This window comes from Haemaphysalis longicornis, unplaced genomic scaffold, assembly GCF_048455015.1.
Source record: "Haemaphysalis longicornis isolate Haplotype H1 unplaced genomic scaffold, Haemaphysalis longicornis Haplotype H1 scaffold_12, whole genome shotgun sequence".
Lineage (NCBI taxonomy): Eukaryota > Metazoa > Arthropoda > Arachnida > Ixodida > Ixodidae > Haemaphysalis > Haemaphysalis longicornis.
The window spans coordinates 6791953-6816486 of record NW_027526225.1 but is presented as its reverse complement, the minus strand read 5'-3'; the positions used below and the strand labels follow the sequence as shown (position 1 = coordinate 6816486).

At 50.0% G+C, this 24534-nt stretch overlaps 1 protein-coding gene across 1 annotated transcript; it reads left to right on the top strand.

Moving 5' to 3' along the window:
* The first annotated feature begins 8327 nt into the window (after positions 1 to 8327).
* LOC144161851 (receptor expression-enhancing protein 6-like) lies at positions 8328 to 22555 on the top strand. The gene is made up of 4 exons (XM_077692436.1): positions 8328 to 8617; positions 13248 to 13341; positions 14208 to 14546; positions 22444 to 22555. Exons 1-3 carry the CDS (start codon positions 8500 to 8502, stop codon positions 14542 to 14544), a joined length of 549 nt encoding a protein of 182 aa, XP_077548562.1. The 5' UTR covers positions 8328 to 8499; the 3' UTR covers positions 14545 to 14546; positions 22444 to 22555.
* The last annotated feature ends 1979 nt before the right edge of the window (positions 22556 to 24534 follow it).

Sequence of the window (24534 nt, the reverse complement as noted above, 5' to 3'; positions counted from 1 at the left end):
ATACTGGGATGGCCACTGCCAACTTGACAGCTCGGAGTATATTTCGCTCAACTTTTTCCATGTTGTAGTGAGATTGAGGTACGGAGTGACGTAGGTAATTCTACTTATAATGAAAGCATGTACAAGACGTAGGATGTTGCCCTTTGAGCTGATGCTGTCTGTTGGCTATTATTTGCTATGAGACTGCCAATCTGAGTAGCTGTGTTTTGTAAAACCTGTATTGTGGCCGTATTGGTTCCAGTTTCCTGTATGCGCAGCTGGAGAATGCGTATACACTCTGTTCGAGGTCATATGAGGCTTCGCTGTAGCTGAACCGGCATGTCGGCATCATTCCGCGGCCTCCTAGTGGTTGTGGCAAGTCTGAAGAAGAGGATTTCCGAAATCTGACCAGGGTGTCGAGCCGGAATTTTTTCGAGTCCGGTTCGGGTTCGGGTTCAGATCTTTCGGGTTCGGCTACGGGTTCAATTCCCGAGCACCATTCCGTTCCGGTTCGAACCTGCGCAAATGGGCTCAAACGGGTTCGGAGAACAAAGCAGGAGTGTTTTTAAATGCAGAGCATTTCTTTAACTCACGATGTCACCCGTTCTAGTTGTCCATCGTCGTCCGCACCCCTCCCCCTACACTATATAAAAAAAAACTCCCCCACCTCCTCGAAGGGGATCGTGCGGAAATGCGAATGCATTGGGTGCACCGATGAGAGCGCTGCGGCAAGCAGTCACTGAGAGAGGCGCCCGCTCCACTGCATTTATATATATTTTTCCGAGCGCAGCGAGCGGAGAGAGGGTACGCGGAGAAGAGAGAGAGACCCGGGCAACACGCCCGCCCCGCGCGCGAGCTCTCTCCGCCGAGCTCCGCGATGCGAGCGCCCTCACACGCCCGAGCACGCTCCTCCTCTCCACTCACTCTCCGCTACTCCACCCGAGCTCCGCGATGCGAGCGCCCTCACACGCCCGAGCGCGCTCCTCCTCTCCACTCACTCTCCGCTGCTCCGCCCGAGCTCCGCGATGCGAGCGCCCTCACACGCCGAGCGCGCTCCTCCTCACCCCTTGCCCTCCGCTACTCCCGCCCGAGCTACCATGTGCTCGGGTTGCTAGGCGCGCCACAGCTGTTGCTAGGCGCACGCCGGCCAACGCACGACAACCCCCGCCTAAGAAATGCATTCGCATTTAAAAAATAATACTTACTGGCGCCAGGTTTCGATCCCACGACCCTGCGGGCGGAACGCAAGGTACATGGTGCTCTACCCACTGCACCACAAAGACGACACAGAATGGAGGGCTACGAACGCGCCTTATATCCTTGACTCATTCAAACTACGTCAAGAAGCTGCTGATACAACGCATTCACTACCTGTGGGCGGAACCCGACGTACATGGTGCTCTTCCCACTGCGCCACAATAATCATACCCACCTGCTAATAAATGATGTCACGTGACCACGTAATTACGTCTCCTCATTTAATTACAATACAACAACCAACAGCAACAAGTGCAACAACATTAACGCAACGCAAACTACTTAACGTCGTGCGCCCCCGGAAATGCTCTGCATTTGATCGTGCCCCTCGCGAGGGGGATGTTTAGTTTCCTGCCGCAGCAAGAACCAGGCGGCCTCCTGCGCAGTTTGTGGCGCATACCCACTTGGGGGATTGGCCAGGATCGTTTCACTTACTACATGCCGGTTACGGCAGGGTTTGACTTCTTTTGTTTTACTTTTTTAGCGCTGCGTTTCTGTTTCTTCGTTTCTCTGTCAGGTCGATATAAAAACAAATTCTCAATGTAGGTTTTCTTTTTTGTAAACGTCGACGTGTCCAACTTGAGTGTACAATCGACTGCAAAATATTTTTCATGGGGAGGCCAATGAGTACAACACTGACTTATGCGAAGTAAAGGTTCCCAGGCACACTCAAGGCTGCTTACGTGTGTAAGTGTGAAAGCGTTACTCTTTATGGCTGCAAGATTATATTCATTTATTTTAGTTCGTTAATACAATTAGTTTCTTTAATTCTTGGCTCATAAACCCGCGGTTTTATAGAGCGCAATTGCTTTCGTGAGGAAAACAACAATGACTCTACATAGCCGCCGCCAATGAAGTGAAGGCATTGAAGAATCTTATCGGAGGGAGTGCCGCTTTGTGCTCCCCTCCACCGCCGCCCAGTGACGGGCCGCACGTCTCCTCCAAGTAATACATCCTTGGGCAGCCTCCTTGCCGGGCAGGCAATTTTTCTAGACAGCACAGAGCCTGCCCGTCCTCCATTTTGTTTGGTACCATCAAATTCCGCCAGACACACGCGCACACACACCAGTTCCTACGAGACACTGAACTAGACAAATTTCTTTAGATAGCAGACAGAGCAAGTGTGTCGTGATATCTACTCTTTCGCACTGTGGCGTTCATCTTTTTACTTTGCTTGTGTTGGTGTCACTGGCGTTCATCTATTTATTTTTCTTGGGTTGGTGTTACTCTCTTTTTTCGCGTCGTTTACTTTTCGTTTTGTTTCAGTGTTTACATTAACGCTTCTCTTTTCAATTGTATTTTTATGTCCGGACTATGCTGGCAGATTTCTCTTGTTTTTACTTTCCTTTTTTTTTCAACGCTTCTTGTTTGTCTTCTTCCTGCTGTAACCCTAATGTCTAATATTCACCACTCATCAACGTAGTCACCCACCATCTGGTCTAGCAAGCCTTGTCCCTAGCAGGGCTGACCTCACCAGTTTACATTAAAGAGCCTTCTCTCTCTCTCTCTCTCTCTCTCTCTCACGCATACACACGCACGCACGCTCACACACACGCACGCGCACGCACATGCACATACAGACACACACACGCACGCACACGCGCACACGCGTGCGTACACACAAACACAAAGTAATGATTTTGCATCGAAAAGGAAATTGGTTTGTCTGCTACGCTTTTCATGTACCTACAGTTTCAAACGGCGTTTTATCCTTAACGCGATAGCATTAGCAGTGCTATAAGTCGAAAACTGTCGGGCGTCGGCGTCAACCTACACCTGTCTCGCGTGGCAGGTGACGTTGAGAGGGATTTCATTCTACCATCCTTCCGCCTGCTATAACAGACGGGCCAGAAGGAAGGAACGGTTATGATGATTCACTGACCATAGCGAAAGACCGGCGACAGCAGCTTGCTAGTGACACTTCAGCGACAGGAGGCAGCGATTGGGTTGTAGTGAAGATCCGTAGTGAATTTGCAAGCTCCGGTAGTGGTCGCTGATACTCCAAGGCTGTAGAACGGTAGCATAAATGAAGTGAAGGCATTGAAGAATCCTATCGGATTTTCTTCGCATCAAACCAGTTTATCGCTCTTTTCCTTTCTTTCAGTTTAGTTGATTCCCACAGTCTTATCTTTTTTCCTTTCTTTCAGTTTAGTTGATTCCCACAGTCTTATCTTATATAAATAACCCTCGGATAAAACAAAATAATCATTAGGCAACTATTTACTAGCGTCAGTGCGAAATGTCAATCTCACCTGGGGATCGTTAACGTGCCCCGAAGTCTCGTACACACGGGCATTCTTACTTCTCGCCTCCATCAGAAAAGCGGCCGCCGCGGCCGGGAATCGAACCCGCGACCTCGTGCTCAGCCCCCCAAAATATCAATCTTGGTCCGACCGACTCGATATTCTTTCCGTTTACTAACCGTTCTCAGAACTGTTTCACTAACCGTTCCCGGAACCGGTGCGAAACGGTTCCTTCGATTCGTTCCGGCTATGGTGGTTGAGTTCCGGTTCCGGGCGAAAATCCGGTTTTCGGTTCGACACTCTGCTTCTGGCGCGAACACGCGAGTCCGCGGGAGGAGACGAATTTGTCAACTTCGTGCCGCCGTCGCTGCCCCCGGCGGTCTAGATTGTTGCATTGTCAGCACGTGGGGAATCAGTTGCACAGTGAAAGCTCGTTAATTCCAACTGCACGATTTGGTCTGCCAGAGCTCCATAGAGGTCAATGTATAGGTGGTATTCATTGAAAATTTTAGCTGGGAATTCTTCGCTTGGCAACACTGGTGGAAAAGGCCACGGACATGGCCGATGCGCCACGGACATGGTGCGGCTTGCACGTGCCATTGCGCCTGCACGCAAAAAAAAAAAAAAAAAAACAACGGCGTGCGTCGTCTTTATTCTTTATTATTTATTCGGTGAGTGCCGCGCTTTGCCAAAAAGGCGTTACAGCAGGGGGGTTACAGACTGGAACAAAACAATTCTTCGTTCATACAGCACACTTGCTTGCCTTGCAGCCAGTTCCAATCTCTGATGGTCATCACAAAGAAGGCATTGTAAGACATGGTTGTCCTTGCGCGGTACTCTTTCACTTTGTGTCGGTGGTCATTACGACTAGATATGTAACTGGGTTCACTGAAAGAGTTACGACGGTCAATTCCAGTCTGCCCATGAAAGACAGAAAAGAAAACTTCAAACGCAGTTTTTTTCCTTCGCAAAGAGAGCAATCCCCAATACAATTCAGCTTTCACAGCTGCTCCGTTTCAACCCAATTCTCAAAGGTGGTATCAACAGCGATGTTATTAATCACACTCACATCGGAGTCGAGGCGTTCGGTGGGGTCGAGTTTGGAACGTCCGACACAAATCATGTGCTTAGCACGGAGAAGTACCGCCATCCCGCGGAGCCTGACGTAACCAGTGACGGCGCACTCCCATGGTTGCCTGCACGCCTGGCCAGTGAATACAAGCTATAGCAAAGTCCGTCAATTCGAACGCGAGCGAGTTCGGCCACAGCGCCGGCAGGTTGTCTTGTGCGTACCCTCTGTGCGTGTTGTGCGTGTTTCGTGTTGTGCGTACCCTCTGCCTACGTGTGTAGGCAGAGGGTACGCACCCTCTGCCTACACACGTGCCGGCGTCGCCTCCGCGACGGAGGGAAGACGGGAGATAACAGGTAAATCGGACAAAAAATGGTTTTCAGGGTAAAATTCTGAAAACCAAAGTGTCCCACGTCGATAGGGACGCAAGTGCAGTGGTGTGTGGTTCACTCACATGAGGACATACCTCAGGAGCGCCGAACCCCCCGCAGCCTATGCAAGCGAAGCGCCAGTGCAGCTACGCGCTGCAGACGTCACCATCGTCATAATCAGACTGCAGCCGAGGCCGAGGCGTAGCAGCCGAGGCGTAGCAGCCGAGGCGTAGGAGAGTGTAGCGTTGGGGTTTCAGTCGTCATCATCAGCCTATCTACGCCCACTGCAGGGCAAAGGCCTCTCCCATGGATCCCCAATTATCCCGGTCCTGTGCTAACTGCGACCAATTTATCCCCGAAAACGTCTTGATCTCATCTGCCCATCTAACCTTCTGCCACCCCCTTCCACGCTTGCCTTATCTAGGGATCCACTCTGTTACCCTTACTTACCAACGGTTATTTTGCCTTCGCATTACATGCCCTGCCCACACCCAGAAGTAATAGCCAGATGCAATGCCGCCCGTATCTTCTTCAGTTTTGAATAATGCGAAGTGAAGGTCTTCCACCTCACTGACTCGTTAGAGTGAAAAGTGCTGGCTGTCGCCTTCAAGAATAAACGGGAGATTGCAATCCTCAATATTTTGGACCATTATACTTGTTGACACGTCCTACGGCATCCTGTGGAAGTGTAACGTTGTTCTTCATCACTTCCAGTAGTTCGAACTTTTATTGTTTCGAACTGAGGCAATTTTCAGTTGCGGTTAGAATAAACAAACTTTTACTGAAGAAGGGGAGGAGGGGGGGGGTACTTTAATCGGTTTACCGGCGCTATTAGTTAAGAAACTCCCGGCTGTATCTGGTTGATAAACATTGAATAACAGAAAAATGGAGATAAAAACAAACACTTTCGGCTGTCGAGATTTCTCTTTTCCTTTTGGAATTCATTCAGAGAATTCCAATAGCGCTTTAAGGTGTTATGCTAGAAAAAGGGAAAAGGAGACGGTATCTCGCTGGAAACTCTTCAAAGGTGTCATCATCATTATCTATGCCGACTCGTTTCGGGTTTTTTACTTCCAGCCAGTACGGTGTCTAGAAGGCAGCATCTAGTCAGTAAAGAAATTTTCCACGTTTTCCTTTTGTTCGGAATGCGCCTTAGCTGAGAATCCCCTTTATAAGTGGTCGTACATAGCGTGTTTCTGCTTCATTGGCTCCACTGGTCCTGACGGATTGCTATTACAGCTGCCCCAATAATCGGGTTCTGTGCGGCCCTATTTGTTTCCGTCGCCCCTTTTAGTCAGCGCCTCATTCGCGGCAGGCTGTCCCTACATTCGCGCGATTGCCTGGTATCTCAATCGCGCACATGCTTCGCTGTTCGGCTGTATTTAATGCAATCTTTTGTAGCGCAAGCTACACTGGCCGAGGTTGAGCAGTTTCGCATGGACCCTGAAGGGCCTTGCTGCGCAAGCGCGAGGGGCATTGGATTGGATTGTATTGGATTCGGATTGGATTTGATTAAATTGGATTGGAAATTTCTTCCAATTGGAGTACGGGTGTGTGGAGAAGTGGGTCTGCACATTCGCCGATCTGCGCATTCCAGAACAGTGACGTCATAGCCGCGGCAGACGCACTGGCGCCAGCCCGTGCCCAGCTGTGCACCTCCGTTGCGCAGTAGCCAAGTCTGGCGCTATGCCGGAGCCGCTATGGCGGAGTGGCTCCTGGAAAACCGGGCTGCGCATGCGCGAGGAGCAGTGACTGGACTGGACTGGACTGGACTGGACTGGATTGGATGGGATTGTATTGTATTGCTGAACCTTAGCTCACGCTACGTATATCCTGGCATAGCCGAGCTAAGCCACTGCTAATTTTTTCATCTCTCGAGAGCTAACGCAGCGTAATTGTTTGATACGGTTCTCCGCATTGTCTGCTCTTCAGGTTGCATCCTCTTCACGTTGCTGTTCACGTCACGTTGCTGTGCTGCAGCTAACTGCATGTTAAAAACGATAGTCTTTCTTGGGCTATACTTAAGCCCAGAAATTTTGGTCTATCTGCCTGGCTGGCTGGCTGGCTGTGACTCGATTCAGCCACCCGGCCAAAGTGAAACGAAGTCTGCGCAATGTAGTCTTATATAGTCACAGCCGAACCTAAACGTCTAATTCTGGTTTATATGTTCATACTTGTCAACATTGTTGAACAAGAACAAGACATCACGCAAAAATAAGACAGAAAATTAATACACAAGGAATCTTTACAGTCTTCCTTCATAAAACAATTTCATAGATGCTTGATTTTCGCGAAATGAAATACTACTCCCGCTGCAGAAAAAAATCACGCTCTCACCTACTGTCGCCGGCGCCACTATAGCTTGTGGGGGAATTTTAAGAAATCAAGCGGCAACAGTAACGAAAGGTTCCACTAGATAGGTTTCACGTTCCGCTTGGAACGCACGTGGAATAGGGCAACGGGGTCTTTTTCTATTTCTCTCTTCAATCTACGTACTAAATTCTTTCTTCGACTGTACTGTTTCGCCTTATCTGGTACTTTTCAATGAAAAAAAAATCTTCTTGGCCAATTCCCCTGCGTGGGGATGCGCCAGTTTATGGGCCACCACGACTACCAACGGGGTTCTATAAACGGGTGCGTAGGGCGCCTCGATTCACGCGCGCCTCCGCCGTACGGCAGCGCTGGCATCGAGGCACCCGGCCTGGAGCAGTGCAGCGGGGTGAATTTAAATTTACTTGAGCAAACCTTTAGTTTGTTTACCTTGGGAGGAGTGCGATGCAAGAGGAACAACATGAGAGGTGAGCGGGAAAGCGAAGGGAGGCATTTACTTGACAAATGTTGACAAACACTACTGTGTTTTGTCGACATTGGCAAGGAAAGGAGCACATACGCGGCCAATTTTTAGGGGCGAAGCACCTTAAGGCCGAGGCTTGTCCTGCGTCCGGCGTCCGTGCTCACGGCACAGCACCGTATAAATCGAAGCATCTGTGAACAAAAAGGTTCGCAAAAGGAGAGATAGATAGATAGATAGATAGATAGATAGATAGATAGATAGATAGATAGATAGATAGATAGATAGATAGATAGATAGATAGATAGATAGATAGATAGATAGATAGATAGATAGATAGATAGATAGATAGAGAGAGAGAGAGAGAGAGAGAGAGAGAGAGAGAGAGAGAGAGAGAGAGATAGCTCCTGTAGAGCCTTTCTGCGCATGCGCGAGGAGCATTTGGTTGGATTGTATTGGATTGGATTGGAAATCGTTTACGCAGCAGTAAGCACTCTCACGAGTGATTTGCGGTAAGAACGATACCCAGTGCTTCGCCCACCGGTCATGATTCACTTCGTGGAGATGCGTGAATTTTTTTCTTTACGAACTTCTCCGAACAGGTCGCACTGAATAAGCCGTGCGCTGGTTTTTATTTTTGTTTTGGGCCAATCTCTCTCCCAGGGGGCGGTCGTGCGCACGCGCGTGCACCCGCCGCGTGGCAGGACCGGGGGCAGCCGAGGAGGCCGAAGCATTCTCGCGCACCGAGGGCCGCCGACGCAGCAGCGGACCAGCGCTCCACGCCCCGCCATGGCCCAGGAGATCAATGAGGAGCTTGGCAGGGTGCTGCGGGAGCGCGGGGTCATTGGCGACACCTTCGACAACATCGAAAGGAAGGCCAAGATGAAGCGGGAGCAGGTCGTCTACGGTGAGTGTTCGTTCTTGCCTCTCGAGCAGCGGAGGCGGCCGTCATGGCGGCTGCGTGCCGAGCCCTGCGCGCGAGATTCGAAGCCTGCCTTTCGTACCGCTCGGCGCACTGTGCGCCTATGTTTCCGCTGCGCGCTGCGATAAGGCCAAATGGCAGTGCTTTTTTTAGGAGAAGCGTTGTTTGGCTAGGATTTCATGTGTTCTCGGAAATGCGAACAAGAGCTCCCGAGGCTGCTCGTGGCTTTTCAGCGTGAGGCTTTAGAAAACGAACGTGTCTCGTCGCGTTTCAAACGGCTTATGATTTCGATGGGTATGCCGCAGTTGTAGAACACGCCGGGATGTTCGTTGTAGCGAAAAGGGATCGGGGTTTCGCCTCGTGCTTGTCACACGCGCCGAATGGGTCGAAAAAGCGTTTCTTTCTCAGATTAATTTCTTTCATTGTGCGGCTGACCTTAAGGACGCGGATTCAATACTGGCCATGGCGGCCGTTTTTCTGATGGAGGCGAAAAACGAGAGAAATATGGGCCCACTTTCAAGATCCACAGGTATCTCTGCACGCTTCATATCCCATTGGCTCATCACCAACCTTTGAGGCTTACCTTGCGAAACAGTGCCGGAAACGTGGAATTGTCCACTCGCTTCTCATAGCGTACAATGTTTCTGATTCAGCGTTGTTTCTGGCAGTCCCTCCTCACTGTCAAAACTTAACCTAAGCCGGGTATGCCATGCTCGCTTTCTTTTTTTTACTTTCTCAGAACATGTGTCGATGTCCGCGTGAACGCGGAATTAAATATCCTTGACGTTGGCGTGCCTTTTCGCCCCCGTACGTGGGTGTGTTTTCTCACCGTCATAAAGAGAGCTCGGGGAATTGCAGGTGCCCTATTGGGAGTCACTAATGTTGTTCCCTACTGTCGGCCTTTCCGCAAAGAGCATTGATTTGTCGTATGCTTAGTGCCGAATTTGTTGAAGGGCTCCTTTCCTCGGTGAATTTGAATGCAGCTGTCCCACGTGGCAGCAACAGTCTGGCGGCGGAGTCACGGCCATTGGTAGTTTTCGCAATAGCAAGCCTCAGGACACCACTTCCTGCAAAACTCTTCTCATTTACCCCACGCTCTTCCCGTGTGCCCTTTCAAGGCGAAAGCCTATAAGTCGTTCCCTTAAACCGTCGTTCCCTTAAAGGAGCCATGAAGACAAAATACAAGTTTGTGTGATTCAAAAGATTTCGTGTTTTATAGTGGCCCCCAGCGCTTGTCCGAATGCAAACGATGCTTTATTCACTGAGAAATTCATTCAAGTTAATTTTTTTATTCTCCCGCTCAATCGTGTGTTTTCGTGGTCCGCAATGACATCACAATAACCGACCGCCCTGCAGCCGATTGGGGAGCCTTGTTTACCGTTAGTGAACCTTGATGGCGCCACCATACCGTGGCAAGGCAGAGGAAGTTAACAGAGGAAGTTAACTTCAAGGTTGTCAAGGCGACGAAAAGATTAGAATGCTGGTGGGCGAAAAGCAGAGAGGGGAATATTGCCTAGGACAGTTACCATCTGTAACAGGAGAAAAAAGTATTGTGCCTAATAAGTTTACTGTGCCTGCCCTAAGCAGCGCTAGTATTAAACCAAGAGTATAAAACATAGGTATATTTGTCCTTTTTGGTTAGATGACGCGTCATCACCCCACTACAGAGGGGAAACCAACAGCAATCATCATAATCACCATCATCATCATCATCAAGCCGTCTTGGGCCTTTGGTGTGTTTTTAACTGTATTTAAACCTGGCTTGTTTTTGTTCAGGGAGAAAATAATCGTTTCGTGAAACATAGTGCTCACTCGACATATAGGGTCACGTAAGACACCGTTACTTGCGTCAATCAGCCAGTGTCGTCTGAGACAACCCCAAAGCCTCGCAGTCCTGTGCAGCTAAACCAATTAAGCATAGTGCGCGCAGTACCAACAGCAGTACGCATCGGTACTTCTGTGTTTATCTGCGCTTGCGTAACTTCCACTGTTTGTCCCACCATTCGTACGGCTTCAAAAAGAATGTGGTTTAAATTTAAGCGCAAGTCGCTCGTTCGGCATGCTTATAAGCTCTGCCTATAGTTTGCGTTTGCTTTTGCCGCCCTCCGCCAATCGCAGAGCAGGCTGGTATGACATCAGAGGTTCTGTTGCGGGAAATGAGTTAGTGGGTCGCATTGCCATTCCCTTTTTTCCTAATTATGCAGCTTATTTAAGCGAATTTTACGTTAAAAGTGGTGTGAGTAGGATTCTAACGAGGCAATCTTTTGAATGAACCAAACTTATGTTTTCTCTTCATGGCTCCTTTAAGGAAAGCGCAGTAAAGGAACGCATGTGTGACCAGATAGCCACCGCGATATCTCCGCCCGGCGGGTCATTTCTGTTGATCGCAGCAAATTAGTTGGTGTGGCATATGATCGCCCGGCTTTGTAGCAAATTTGTCGGTGCCTTCAAAGTATGTCAACGGAAGTTGGTGCCCCGGGGAAAGTTTTCATCAATGACGAGGCTACAGGGGCGCCTTGAAGCGTGCCTCCATTTTCTTGGCGTTGTTGTGTGGTTAGGCATCGGCAAGCAACAGTGAACCGCGCAGGCGGCAGGCTTTGCCACTGAATAACGGGCGCGTTGATATAGATCGCCGAAGCTAACTTGGAGTGACTCGCGGTAGACGGGCGCGGTTTCGGCACATTACCCTGTTCAATTATTATTTACTGAACAGGGTAATAAATGTTATAGTTAGCGTGATTAGCGCGCCAATTTAAACAAGGTGTGGATGTGCGCCCTGTTAGTCGGGGGGCGGGGGGGGGCGGAACCGGTGGAAAATGACGAGCGTGTGGCATCATTTTTGAAGCTTGCCTTCCACTGCACTAATGTTTCACGTTATGGCAGTACTTTAAAGTACCGTATTTTAATGTCCACAAAGTGCAGTCGATGCGTGCGAGGGAAGGAGTTTGATCTTTACGGCCGGGTGTGGAAGCCCATAAACTGCCCGTTACAGCTTCATAACGACACCCCCGAGACGGCTCCTTAGCCCGATTTTTCAAATTCAACTTCTATCGCGGAATTGTTTTTGTGGCGAGGATGAGCAGGAAGTTATCAGAGGGCTGCGTCTAATCTCACGGCAGTCCTGAGAATTACCTCCGGAAAATTCTCACGGCAGTTTCCATAAAACCTGGCTATTCTAAAATTTGTTGAACATTACATCCCAACGTAACCTAACATATAACATAACCTCACCGAACCTAGCGTAACCTAGCCGAACGCGTCATAACCTACAGAAATCCAGCCCAACTGCAACAAACCTAACCTTACCAAGCCCAAGGACAGAGAACACAGCCTATATTAAACGTAATTCAACCATTTAGAACTCCTGCGCGTGGATCTCTTGATATAGTAAAAACCAGAGTAAAAAAAGTATTAGCAAAATCCCGATGACTGAAAAATCATGAAACTAAAAAAAAAAGCAGCAAATCGTCGGATTCGAACCTGAACCTTTTCGTTTAAAACGAAGTACTTTGCGCTGCAGGGGCAGTTGCGCTACAGGGGCAGTTGCAAACACAGATTTGTAGGGAATATTTATCCCAAAGAATTTCCGCGTTCCGTGCTTAGCCAGTGAGAGGCGACTGCTGTGAGAAATTTCTGAGTAATTCTCACGCTTGCCGGGGTAATAGGCACTATCAATGTTTTTGCGGCGATGATACCCCTTCCCTCCTTCCCTTCCCACTCCGATGGTGAGAATGCACCACCACCAACAACGAGCCGAAATGCGGCTTGAAAGCGTCAGTTCCAAAATTTAAATATCCAAGTTTTACAGAAGAGGGGGCGCCCTTTGCCGTGGCGCGTGTGGAAGTCACCGATAGGCAAGCCTAAATCGCGGTAATGTGGCCGCTGATTTTTAAGCTGAGTAGTAAGGCATATCGCCTATCAAGTGTTTGAACTCAATCCGCTGCGTTCACATGTCTAATTCAAGGTCGACGAATGGAGTTCAGGATAGCATTACTGGATTCCCTAATATCTTTCTTTGTGGTAGTGCATATTTCCGGCACATCGTACGGGACACGATGGTGTGGGGATAATTATTCCTCGCGCGAGTTTATCATGAAGAACTGTAGAACGCTCCTGTTTCACCTTCATCTCTAAATTTAATGCTTAGGGACACCACGCAGATCAGCAATCGGTCATTTGTGTTGATGCTATCGTAACCCTGTTTGAGTGTTGCCGAAGAGTAATGTTGATTGATTGTAGGGTTTAACGCGCCGACTCAATGCAGGCGACGAGGCGCGCCGTAGTGGAGGACTCCGGATTAATTTCGACCACCTAGGGATCTTTAACGTGTGCCGAAATGTCTTCAACACGGGCGTTTTCGCTTTTCGCCTCCATCAGAAAAGCGGCCGCCGCGGCCGGGAATCGAGCCCGCGACCTCGTGCTCAGCAGTGCAACGCCTTAGCCACTGAGCCCCCGCGGTGGCTAAGACTGCTTCTGCCACTCCAAATAGAACATATAGCTAGGCCATTACTGTCCCGTTAGCAGAGACCACCGAGTTTTAAGAAGCACAGATTGCTGCTTGAGGAAATGCCATTGCAATCTTGGGCAGAGCGAGTGTCTCGGTTCTCCAACGCAGCCATGGTGGGTGTGACCTGCTTCCTGTTCCTTCTCAACATTCTGGGCGCCAAGGCGTCCGTGTTCATCACTACGGTCTGGCCCATGCTTGGAAGGTGAGCAGCAAGCAATGCCAGGAACCCTGGAACTCACTCACGTAGTGCTTTCTCTTCTTTCTTTTGCCTCGCAATGAATAATCCCCCCTTTTTTCGAGAAAGTAACCCATATGCACAAAATGAATTGTTGCTAAGTAGATTGATTCAGAAGCGTACGGAGCAAAAGTAGTAAAGAGACCAAGACAAGGCCACGCTAGGTGGGCTATGACTTGTAGAACACAGATTCCGGATACAGGCCGAAGGCGTCCCGGTATTATCGCCACACAAGCATGCATTTACGCTGAAATCGCAACCTCGACTAGGTGGATTGGGGCTTTTGTAGCGTGAGCTACACTGGCCGAGGTTGTGCAGTTTTGCCTGGCTCATGGAGCGCCGTGCTGCGCATGTGCGAGGAGCTGTGACGTCACACATCGCACAGAACGTTGCTCGCTGCCCGGCGTCTCTCACACACCCCACGCGCCCAGCGTCTTCGCCGACCTCCGTTCCGCACGTGGCCGCCCGGTGCACTTGATCATGTGAGGGGTGATCGGCAGTGCAACCGATGGCTCGTGCGTCGCGGCAACACCGGCGTGCGCCTGTGGAACCAGCTTAGCTCTTGGGCGATCGGTGACGCTGCGCCGGAGCCGCTTGATAAATATACATGTCACATAATGCGTATGCCGTGTGTGTGCCATTGAAGCAGCAGTGAGCACTATGATCAAGCTAATCCTAGACAACCAGGGAAAGTAAGAATAACCAGCTGAACCTTAGCTCACGCTACATATATCCTGGCGTAGCCGAGCTAAGCCACTGCTAATTTTATTCAACCGGCTAACGCGTGTTTTCAAGCCGATCATTTTCGCTGAGCTAAAATGGGGCGTTCGCAGCATCCGGGCCATCGACCGAGCGGACGTCCTGGCGATGCAAAAGTGGACCGCCTACTGGATCGTGTACGCCCTGGTAAACGTCATCTTCCGGTTCATCTTCGTGGGCATCTACCGGCACTTCCGGCGAATCTACTTCATCCGGCTGCTCTTCCTGGCCTGGTGCGCGGCGCCCATTCAGGCGAACGGCGCCACCATCATCTTCCAGAAGGCCTTCGCCGGAAAGGTCTTCAAGGAGGGCGGCGGAGCCATGCCCAGCGGCCATCCCGCCATGGCCTCGGCCCCTGCTGCCGGCGGCAAGAGGGAGATGTCCGACAACAGCCGGAAGATGAAGAAGTGAACGTGAGTGCCGGTCCCTCCGTCTCGTTGTCGGGCTCGTTGCTCTCCAAAGAGTCCCTAAGGAGAAAATGAAGAGGCTGCGGAAAAAACCCTTCACCGCGACTGAGGGCTAAAGAGGCAATAATGCAAAATACAAGTTTTCCCATCAAATTGATAGTACCAAATTTTGTTGCCAACTCCGACACAATCACGTAGATGCTCCTGCAGTGGTGCCTCCCCATCACTTTCCAGATCTTTCTCTATGACGTCACAGGATGTTTGTGGACTGGCGGCTGCCGATCTAAGCTACCATTCCCGGCCGCGACGGCCGCTTTTCTTATGGACCCGAAAAGAAAAATTCCCATGTGTACGAGATTTTCGGCGCACGTTAGAGGTCCCCAGGTGGTCAAAATTAATCCGGAGCCCTCTACTACGCCGCGCCTCATCGACTGCGTTGCGTCGGCGCTTTAAACCCGGCAATCAACCTAAGCTACAGCCAAGAAGCATGGCGGAGTGGTTTTAGCAGAGATGTAGTTCCGTTTGATCGTATCACTTAAATGCCAGCGTGCACTCAACTCAGATAACTACGTTTTTTAGTTTGGCCCGTATGACGTCACCCCGACCAATACTACCTCACTGTAGCGCGAAATTTGAAAACTTCCCTTTATTTATAGCGTTTTTTATATGTTAAAAAGTATCTCGTGGATGGAATCGATCCGGGTTACCCAGCGCTAGTTCTTTCAAATAGAATAAAGTTGTATACCCCTTTAGGGGCTATGAAGACAAAATTGAACTTCGTTTAATTTGAAGGATTCCGCACACTTATGTGCAGTTCCAGTCATGAGCCATTTTCAACTTTATTCGGGTACACGTTAAAAACGGCAATAGCTCACGTAGACCCGCCGCGGTGGCTCAGTGGCTAAGGCGTTGCGCTGCTGAGCACGAGGTCGCGGGTTCGATTCCCGGCCGCGGCGGCCGCTTTTCTGATGGAGGCGAAAAGCAAAAACGCCCGTGTGTACAAGATTTCGGCGCACGTTAAAGATCCCCAGGTGGTCAAAATTAATCCGGAGCCCTCCACTACGGCGCGCCTCATCGCCTGCGTTGCGTCGGCGCGTTAACCCCCCCCCCCCCCCCCCAATCAATCAATAGCTCACGTAGTGTATCGCTTTGCCGAATAAGAGACCAACCCGGATGCCATCGCGGGCGCGTGTTATGAAACGAGATTGCGCTTAATGCGTAAAAGCGTCTTGTTTTTCGCACATAGTCTTTTTGCAGTCGCCGCAGGAATTTAAAAGCATATTAAGCGCGAGAAATCACGGAAGCGACTCGTGTCATGCTCAAAGTACTCGCCGTAAGGCACTACTTGCGCCGCGCGGAGTAACAGCCGCCTGCGGTGAGGAGGCGCAGGGGCAACTTCTGAAAGGCTGAGTAATAGAAATCGGAAAGGAAAATTTCTGGGATAATTTAAAAGGCAGTGCTTCGCATTCGAAATTCAGGGGTCTTGCGAAATAAGAGCTTTGTGGGGAAGTATACACAAAATGTTGGGGTACGCGTAGTCTGCGGAAAGGAAACATAAGCTATGCGGCACATAGTGTCACAATGCGACGGTGTCCATCCAAGTCTACAGGAAAATATTCTGCTTCCAGAAGCCCCGGGATTTGAGTGTAGCAGAGAGAGAGTTAACTTCCAGGCTGTCGAGGCGACGAAAAGATTCAAATGCTTGTGGACGAAAAGCAGAAAGGGCAATATTGCCAATTACAGCTACCACGTGCAACAGAAAAACTCACTATTTTGTGCCTAATTAGTTTTTGTACCTGTCGGAAGAGCAGCGCTAGTATTAAACGAAGGGTATAAAACATAGGTATATTAGTTTTTTTTAACACGAAAGGGTTTTATTCTCGGATACACGAAGATTTCGCTGACGTCATATTCGCCATGAAAGTGACACCAGTACAACGAAGCAAGCGGCCTGTAAAGTGTGCACCCCAGCAAATAGGGCTTCTTGCGAGGAAGCAACCTTTAGTACCAAAGAGTAGGGTTGCTCATTTTCGGGTTTTATATTTTAACACGAAAGTGTTTTATGCCGGCATATACTAAGAGTTACCTGACGTCATATCCTTCAACGAAAATGGCGCCAGTACACCTTTGCAGAAAAGACCCGCCAGGAGGACGTCCCTCCCCAAGCACACCCACAAGACAGCCGCCAACCCGCAAATCATGCTCAGCTGCAGATTTCGCTCCACATTTCGTGTTTTAGCGATTCCTATGAGAGAGGAATCAACCCCAGTTTTTTTGTAAGATGACACATTATCACCCTGCTACAAAGGGGATACCACTAGCAATCATCATCATCGTTGCCGTGTATAACTTGTCTCCGAGTATAGCCCGGCTTCCCACTGTACTTCAAGTAAAGTCCGGTATTGAAAGCAAACCACGTGCGAACAGCGATCCTTCAGCGGTATTGCTGCGCCATCTGACGGCATAAAACGAACGTAGCAGCGAGAGAATCAACATTTTGGCCTAAAATGTTTAATTTCTCAGTGACTAAAGCATCGTTTGCTGCCGGACAAGCGCTGGCGGTACTATAAAGCACAAACTATTCTGAATAAAAACTTTTATTTTATTGCCCTTTTCAAGGAGAGGCCAGAAGCGGGGTACTCAGGTTTGCTCCTCGTATCATCGCCGCAGCGTATACTCTTTCTCCGCGCTCCGCAAACAGAGCATTATTGCGAGTATTTTGAACGTGACTTGAGTCGTTTCCGTGATTCTTCGGACTTGATCTGCTTGAAAACTTTTGCAGCGATGACGAATAAACTACTTGGGAAAAAGCAGCCGCTGCCGCACATTTATCGCACTCTCCTTTCGAAACGCGCGCGCCTTTTACATTCGGGTTTGTCGCTTCGTTTGAGTGATTCCCTACATGAGTTATCGCCGTTCTTAACTTGTGATATTTTCACGGTGGAGGAGGGGGCGATGTCTCATATGCGGGTAACGGAGCGTCTATGTTCGGTGTATACGTGTATACGCAAATAGACGCTGCTTATCAATTGCTTGCCTAAGATGTTTCAAATCGAACGTTTGCAGCGCAGAACAGCAGGGACGAAGTACGAGCGAAACAGGACAAGCGCTGTGTTGTGAAACGGTAACAAAGCGCTATGAAAGAAAACTAGCTCTCGTCTTGTTTCGTTTGTTCTTTGTCCATGTTGTTCTGCTCTGCAAACGTTTGATGTTGTACTGCCAACAAGCCTAACTGGTGCTTAACGTTTCAAATTGCGGTTGCCTTGTTTCCTGCCCCGCATGACACCAAAGAATTGATGTACGGATTCAACGGAAGTCGAAAGAAAGGGGGGTAACTTACCATAAGTTCAGATAGATGATGAAAAGTAAGTTTTAGAGCACACTGGCCGCTACGTTTGCGGAGGAGGTTGTTTTAATTGGCTGCTACTGAGTTGCAAAGGCAGGGCCGCGGCAGAGATAATGGTGCGTACGTATGTTCGTAACTAAGCTTTTGACTTTCCGGTATAAGTTAGTCTGCACAAATTGCTCACTGTTCTTGGAATTTGTGCCGTAAAACACAGCTTTTACCGTGAAAGTCTCAAAATTTGGCCAGGAAGGGGAAAGTGACTATAAACACACGGTATGCGTGAAAGAGTGGATATTTTGTTGCAACCAGGTACTACGTGATGCTTCAAACTCACTCGTAGCGAGACACGTGTGATGGATGAAGACGAACAGTGCAAGAGAACCAAAACGTTTCACCGGCCTTCAGGTCGTACTGAATCTTTGACACTGGTCCGCCCCCAATAGGCGTTTCTAAAAGGCAACTTAGCAGCTTCGTTGCGTGACAATGCTGGGAATGCTTGTCCTGGGCAGCGAAAGAAATGTCTCAGAGCGCTGTGATCTCCCGAATAGGCGTTGCCCCTGCGATGACAGGCGCGTCGGTTAACAGCGATGGCCGTGCCGACGCGTACACCAAGTGCCCTTTTAGTGGGGCTAAGGAAAAACGTGATTATTCTATTTTGTTGCGCTTAGGCACTCCTATGGATGAGAAAGGGATTGGTAGGGGGATTTTTAGGGAACGGGGAGTGGGAAGGGATAACTGAAGGGATAAGGGATAACTGTGCCGACGACTGGTGCTGCGGGGTTCAGGAGGAAGAGCAGCGGCGCACGCCACAAGCTGATGGCGTACCCAGTAGGACCAAGACTGGAGAGACGTGAGCCATGGTTTGCAATCCGTGATGGCAATATGCTCCCACGGACGTGTGTCGCGGGAGTTATGTTAGACCACTACCGTAAAGGTCTGAGAACGGCCTTCCCCAAAACATTGCTCATCCCCCTTTAGGGGGGAAATATTCTATTTGCTAAAAGACCTCAAAGATCGCTCACCCCTCAAATTGATGGCTTTAGCGCCGATGAGTGAAGAAAATAAACGCGAATCATCGATTCGTCTTTTGATGCGGTCGCTTATTTGTCCTTTATGCACTTCACCCGAAAGCTCACCAATCTCGCATTTTTTTTTTTTTTTTTTTGATATCACTGCAGTTTTGGTTGGCGGTGCCGCCACTTTTAGTTTTTCGCACCTGACCCGAAAGATTGCTGACCCCGTATTTTTCACTTGATATCTCTGAAATTTGAGTGGGAGTTCTTTAGGGTAGTGTTTTAGCCGAGTCGTAGAAGGCTGTCACGGGGTGTCGCGAGGAAGTCCCGTGACGATGCGTGATGCTTCGCTGAGCAATCTTTGATTGATTGTAGGGTTTAACGCGCCGACGCTACGCAGGCGATGAGGCGCGCCGTAGTGTGGGGATCCGGATTAATTTTGACCACCTGGGGACCTTTAACGTGCGCCGAAATCTCGAACACTTGGGCGTTTTCGCTTTTCGCCTCCATGAGCAGTCTTTCAAGTGCAAGCTTCTGCTTGGGATTGACAGGGTGGTATGGAAGTCCGTATACGATGACGCATGCTAGCAGTGCTTGCGTGATCAGCCGGTTCTCCCTTTCATTGACTCCTCGAGTGCGGCTTAAAAATACTTTTCAAAATGTGAAGAATTTGCATATCTTCATCGTCCTTAGGTATCGGTACAATTGTTCTTCAGGTGCATACCTAGAAATCGATTAACTTTTTCCTCGAGATCTCATAGCTTCGAATTCGCCGTCAGCATGCCTCCTCCTCCGCCTGTTTCGCCGTTGTACATCTGGCTCCGTGAATGGCGACGAATTCGGTCTTGTCTGGTGCTCTAGCGACGTCACACGTGTGATCATGTGCGATATCCAGTGCCTGTTAAAGCGTGGCCCGTTGTGCACCGAAGGAACGTTGTGTCCACTCAGTTGATTAAAGATCATGGCATGTGATGTGTTGCTTGAGCAGTATAGCTTTGGTGCAGCCTTTCCTGTATCAAATGTGCGGGCAATACGCAAAGGTTTTTTTGTCTTTTCCGGCGGGCTGAAAGTGGGGTGCGGATTATATGCAGGGGCGGGCTATGTGCGCGAAAATACGGTAGATAGACCGTCACCGTGCTTCATAAATCCTGTCTTCTATCTTGAAGCGGTGTTACCTTTTTTGAAACACGCACAAAAATATTTTACGACGGTAGTGTTTGTTCAGACATAACAGCTTCAGAGCGAGGTTCACCGCGACTTTATGCAGCGAAGCTATGATGCTCAACAGTATAGGAAGCTTCCATGAGCGTGACGCTCCCCGAAACTTCACAAGGCGTTGTGCTTCTGAGCCCAAGGTCGGGGATTCGATTCCTGCCGTGGTGGCTGCTTTCCTGATGAAAACTAAAAGCGCAAACGCCCGTGTCTAGACTTAGGCGCACGGTACAGATCTCCAGGTGGTCAAAATTAATCCGGAGCCCTCCAGTACGGCGTACCTCATATCTCATGCGTAGCTTCGGCGCGTTACACCCCAAAATCATCCAGAAACTCCACATGCACGTGAATATCGCCATTTTTCCGAGGACGCAGTCTCGCGAGGCCGCCTTCTGCTTAGCCTTGTTTAAAACTGGGGCTCTTTGTCCCCGGATTAAAGGAGCCTTGAAGAGAAAATACAACTTCGTTTAATTTGAACGAACTAGGGTTCAGTATCTCACTCAGCCCCATTAGAGCCACAAAAGAAGTTTTTAACTAAAAAAAGCAAGAACTATTTAAAAACTTTCAAATTTTGCGCCACAGTGACGTGTTATGAGCAGGAATGACGTCATACGGGCCAACAATAAAACAATTTTCAGTGCGTTAACTGCACGTTAGCATTCAAGTGATGCGGTCAAATGGAACTAGAGTCCCCATGACAGAGGTCCAGTCACGTGTCTTCGCGACAGGTCAGTTAGGCGGCCGCCAATCGCACAAACAAGGTTCCGTGACGTCATAGAAAAGTTGCGGGAAATTGGCCAGGGGGTCGCGACTGCTTCACACGTTTTCTTTCATGTCTCCGTTATTTGTTCGAAGATTGCGATGATATTGGTATCATTGTTATCGGGACTAAGCAGTCTTTCCAATAAACCCAACTTGTATTTTGTCTTTATGGCTCCCTTAAGCAGAACAAAAAACGACTGCCGCACCAAATTTGGTGAATTTGATTTCAACCAACAGCTGCCAGTTTCTCAAACGGCTGTCGCGGGCAGCACAAAGTGTGAACTGTATTCGCAGCCAATAGGAACGCCCAGCCGGCGCATAGCTGCTTTTTGGTTGGCGATGCCGCCACTTTTTTGCAGCCTTTCGCCCGAAAGATCGTTCACCCCGTGTTTTCACTTGATATCTCTGAAATTTGAGTGGGGGTTCTTTAGGGTAGTGTCTTAGCCCGTTCTGCTTTTTGGTTCCACCAGTTCTTTGTTCCATGTCGTGGTCACGCCGCCGCGAAGCATTTTCACAGACCTGGTCACGTGGGAATTTCGCCCTAAGACGGGGTAGTGGGCAGACAGTCTTCCTTGTACGTTCCGCTCCCCTCTTTCTCTAGAACACGAGCCTGCGCGTAGTTTGTGCGTAGGCCGTCGCTGTTGCCAGCTGACGGAGCACGCATACGGGCTAGCGCTCCGTTTTGGACCTCAACGCGTAGTGTCGGTAGGGGCGTCCCGGACGACATAGACAATGTAGAGGTGGTGAATTTAACACTGCTGGCGCCTTACTGCGAGACCATGTTTTACGTATCTCAGATAAGGTGCAGTGCCCTTCCTGATGTTTCTTAAAGAGGGAGACAGAATCCCTTCATTAAGAAGACAGTGTTTAGCCGGCGCACAATATCGCCTTCACGCAATTTCCCGAAGAGCTGGGAAAAAGGACAGGGACTGAACAACGTAACAAGGAAGTGTAGGCGAATATTATTGGCGGATGGGCGATTCCGCGCAAGTGTGAAGAAATGGGAGCTTTTGCGAGACACTTCCGGGCGGCGTAATTCCAAACGCTGAGCTGTACAGAGCACCCACGTGACATGTCTGTTGGCGCGATGCAGAATGGTAATTAAACGTCATTAGCGGCGCCCCAAACCTAAAGCAACCTAAAACATACCAAATCTCTATTAACAAGAACAAGTAGAACTGAGTGTCGAAAAAAATTATACAATTAAAAAAAAGTAAAGCAGTAAAAAAAAATTAAGAGTCAGACTTGCTGGGGCTAGAACCCAAGCCGCCAGAGCCAGTACTCAGTACTCTACATCGAGGCCACAGAGGCCAAACGTTGGGCTCGCTGTAGCGAACGCTCAAAAGAATAGCGCCCGCACTGACATCACACATGTCACGTGGGTGCTCTGTGCAGCGAAGCGTTTGGAAACACGCATTCGGGCGTGGTTATTTTCTGGGGGTAAGTGGACAGTCGCAGGTGGGTGCAGTTTCCCCTTCCCTCACATGTTTGTGAACCACCGTTTGGGTGTATGCAAAGCGTGCTGGTGTTGGAAATAGGAATCTAAACAGCACTGCTTGCGTTGTTACAGGTCTCCCGGGCGCCAACCTGCCTTGCCGCTACTCATTTAGGCTCACGAAATTCCAGCGTCTTTCCGGCCGGACAAGGGCATCCCGGATTGCAGAATAAAATTCCAACCTGCGAGCGTTGCTTCTTTCGCATTTCCTTTCAGGTTTCTGGTACTTCGATAGTGTTACGTGGCGGCAGGACAAAGGTGAGAGGAACCATGCCAGATTAAGTGATATATTAAAAGGCGGTGTGATGTACTTGCACGAACGTTTATGTCGTTTTCATCGTCGTTGCTACGGGAGGCCCGACACTGTCCGCTTTTTTTCATTACACTGCCGTCTTGTTGAAGGGGACTGTACCGGTCGTGGCCACATGTCATACAGTGGAGAAGTCCCTACCGCCACAGGAGATGGCGAGTTGAACAGCGGCCCCGGAAGAGCGATTTCCGCCGACACAACGAAGCACAGTCCAAAGCCCTTTAATGGACTCGCCGGAGGCGTATAGGCGTTTCCTAGTCAGCACAGCCAAGTGACGCATGCGCCATGTTTGAAGCTGTCCACCTGCATGTGGTACTCAATTTAATCGCTCAGAACCGCTTGGTTTCGTAGTGCAGCAGTTCCGCTCCGGCGAAGCGAACATCCTAACCCAGGTTCAAATCCCGTTGCCGCTTTTTTTTTATTTTCAAGGGTTTGTTATATTTGAATGTTAACATTTGTTATCCCACATATAATTTATTTGATATCTTTATGCGTTATAAATGGGATTTAGGGTATTTTGGCTGCCTTTTGGTGTGCGCGCCCCGTTCTTACGGCCTTCGCACCGGCGGGAGAACAATGCAAGCTGGTCTCCGCGTACACTTCCGTCGCTCTCCGCGAAGGGGGGGGGGGGGGGGGGGGAGCGTACACCTGCCTTGCCTGGCCCTTCCGCTCAAAAAAAGGGAAACGCCGAACCATGGAGGGCGACCCATGGATTGGATTGGATTGGACAAACTTTACTGGTGCCTGTAGTACGCGCGCGCGCGCGTAGACTGAGCCTACGTCATCCTCGGGGCAGGTGCCCGGCGTGGATCACCCTTTGCCGTTGCCGGTTCGCGGAGCCCCTGCCCGGCCAGTGCCTCGAGGGCCTGCTGGACGGCCCAAAGTAGTAGTACTTTGTTTTCACTCATCGTCGCGGCTTCCAGTCGCGGCGGTATGCTTTCTAACTTTGCTTCCCTGGGGTTCCTGGTAGAGTCCCACAGCATGTGAGTGAAGGTTGCCGTCTCCCGGCGGCAGGCCGCACACTTGTCGCTCTGGCATGTCTCGGGGTACATCCTGTTTAGTAATGCTGGACTGGGTACGGTGCCCGTCTGCAGTTGTCGGAACAAAACAGCCTGGGCTCTGACCAGCCCTTTACAGGGTGGTGGGAGATGCCTGCGGCTCAGTCTGAAGGACTTCGTCATCTCGTTGTAGTTCACCATGCGGTCTTTGGTGCTGAACCACAGCGCTCGACAACCGTTGCGGTCGCGGTCAATTAGTTCTCGCGCCGCAGCGTGTGCCGTCTCGTTGTGCTTCTCGTTTGTCTCCGACGCCTTTCGTGCGTGCGCGGAAACCACTTGATGCGGACGTTCTTGTCCTTTCTTGCTTGTTGTAGTATGCGGATCGCCGCCGGCGCGATCCTGCCCTTGGCAAAGTTCCTTACGGCTTGCCGGAGTCGCTCAGGACGGTCTGGCAGTCCCGATCCGCGATGACCAGGGCGATGGCTATCTCTTCGGCCTCTTTTGGTTGAACGCTTAGGGTGCTGGCCGCCGCTCGAGTGTTCCCGTTGGCGTCGACCACCACTACGGCGAAGCCTTTGTGGCCGGCGTATTCGGCCGCGGGACGCCCTCGTCGCCGGCATGTAGTCTTGGCTCTCGCCTTTCTTCTTCTCTGGTTGTACTCCGGGTGCACATTCTTGGGGATAGGGCCAACTCTGCGGCCACTTCTTATTTCGGCCGGTATCGCATTCTTGGTGCCCTGTTGGTCGTGGTATCGTATACCAAGCTTGTCTAGGATGCCTGTTTTAGTCATCGACAGTCTTTCAAGTCGGGCTGCGCGCTGTGCTTCGGCCATTTCCTCCAGCGTGTTGTGGACACCCA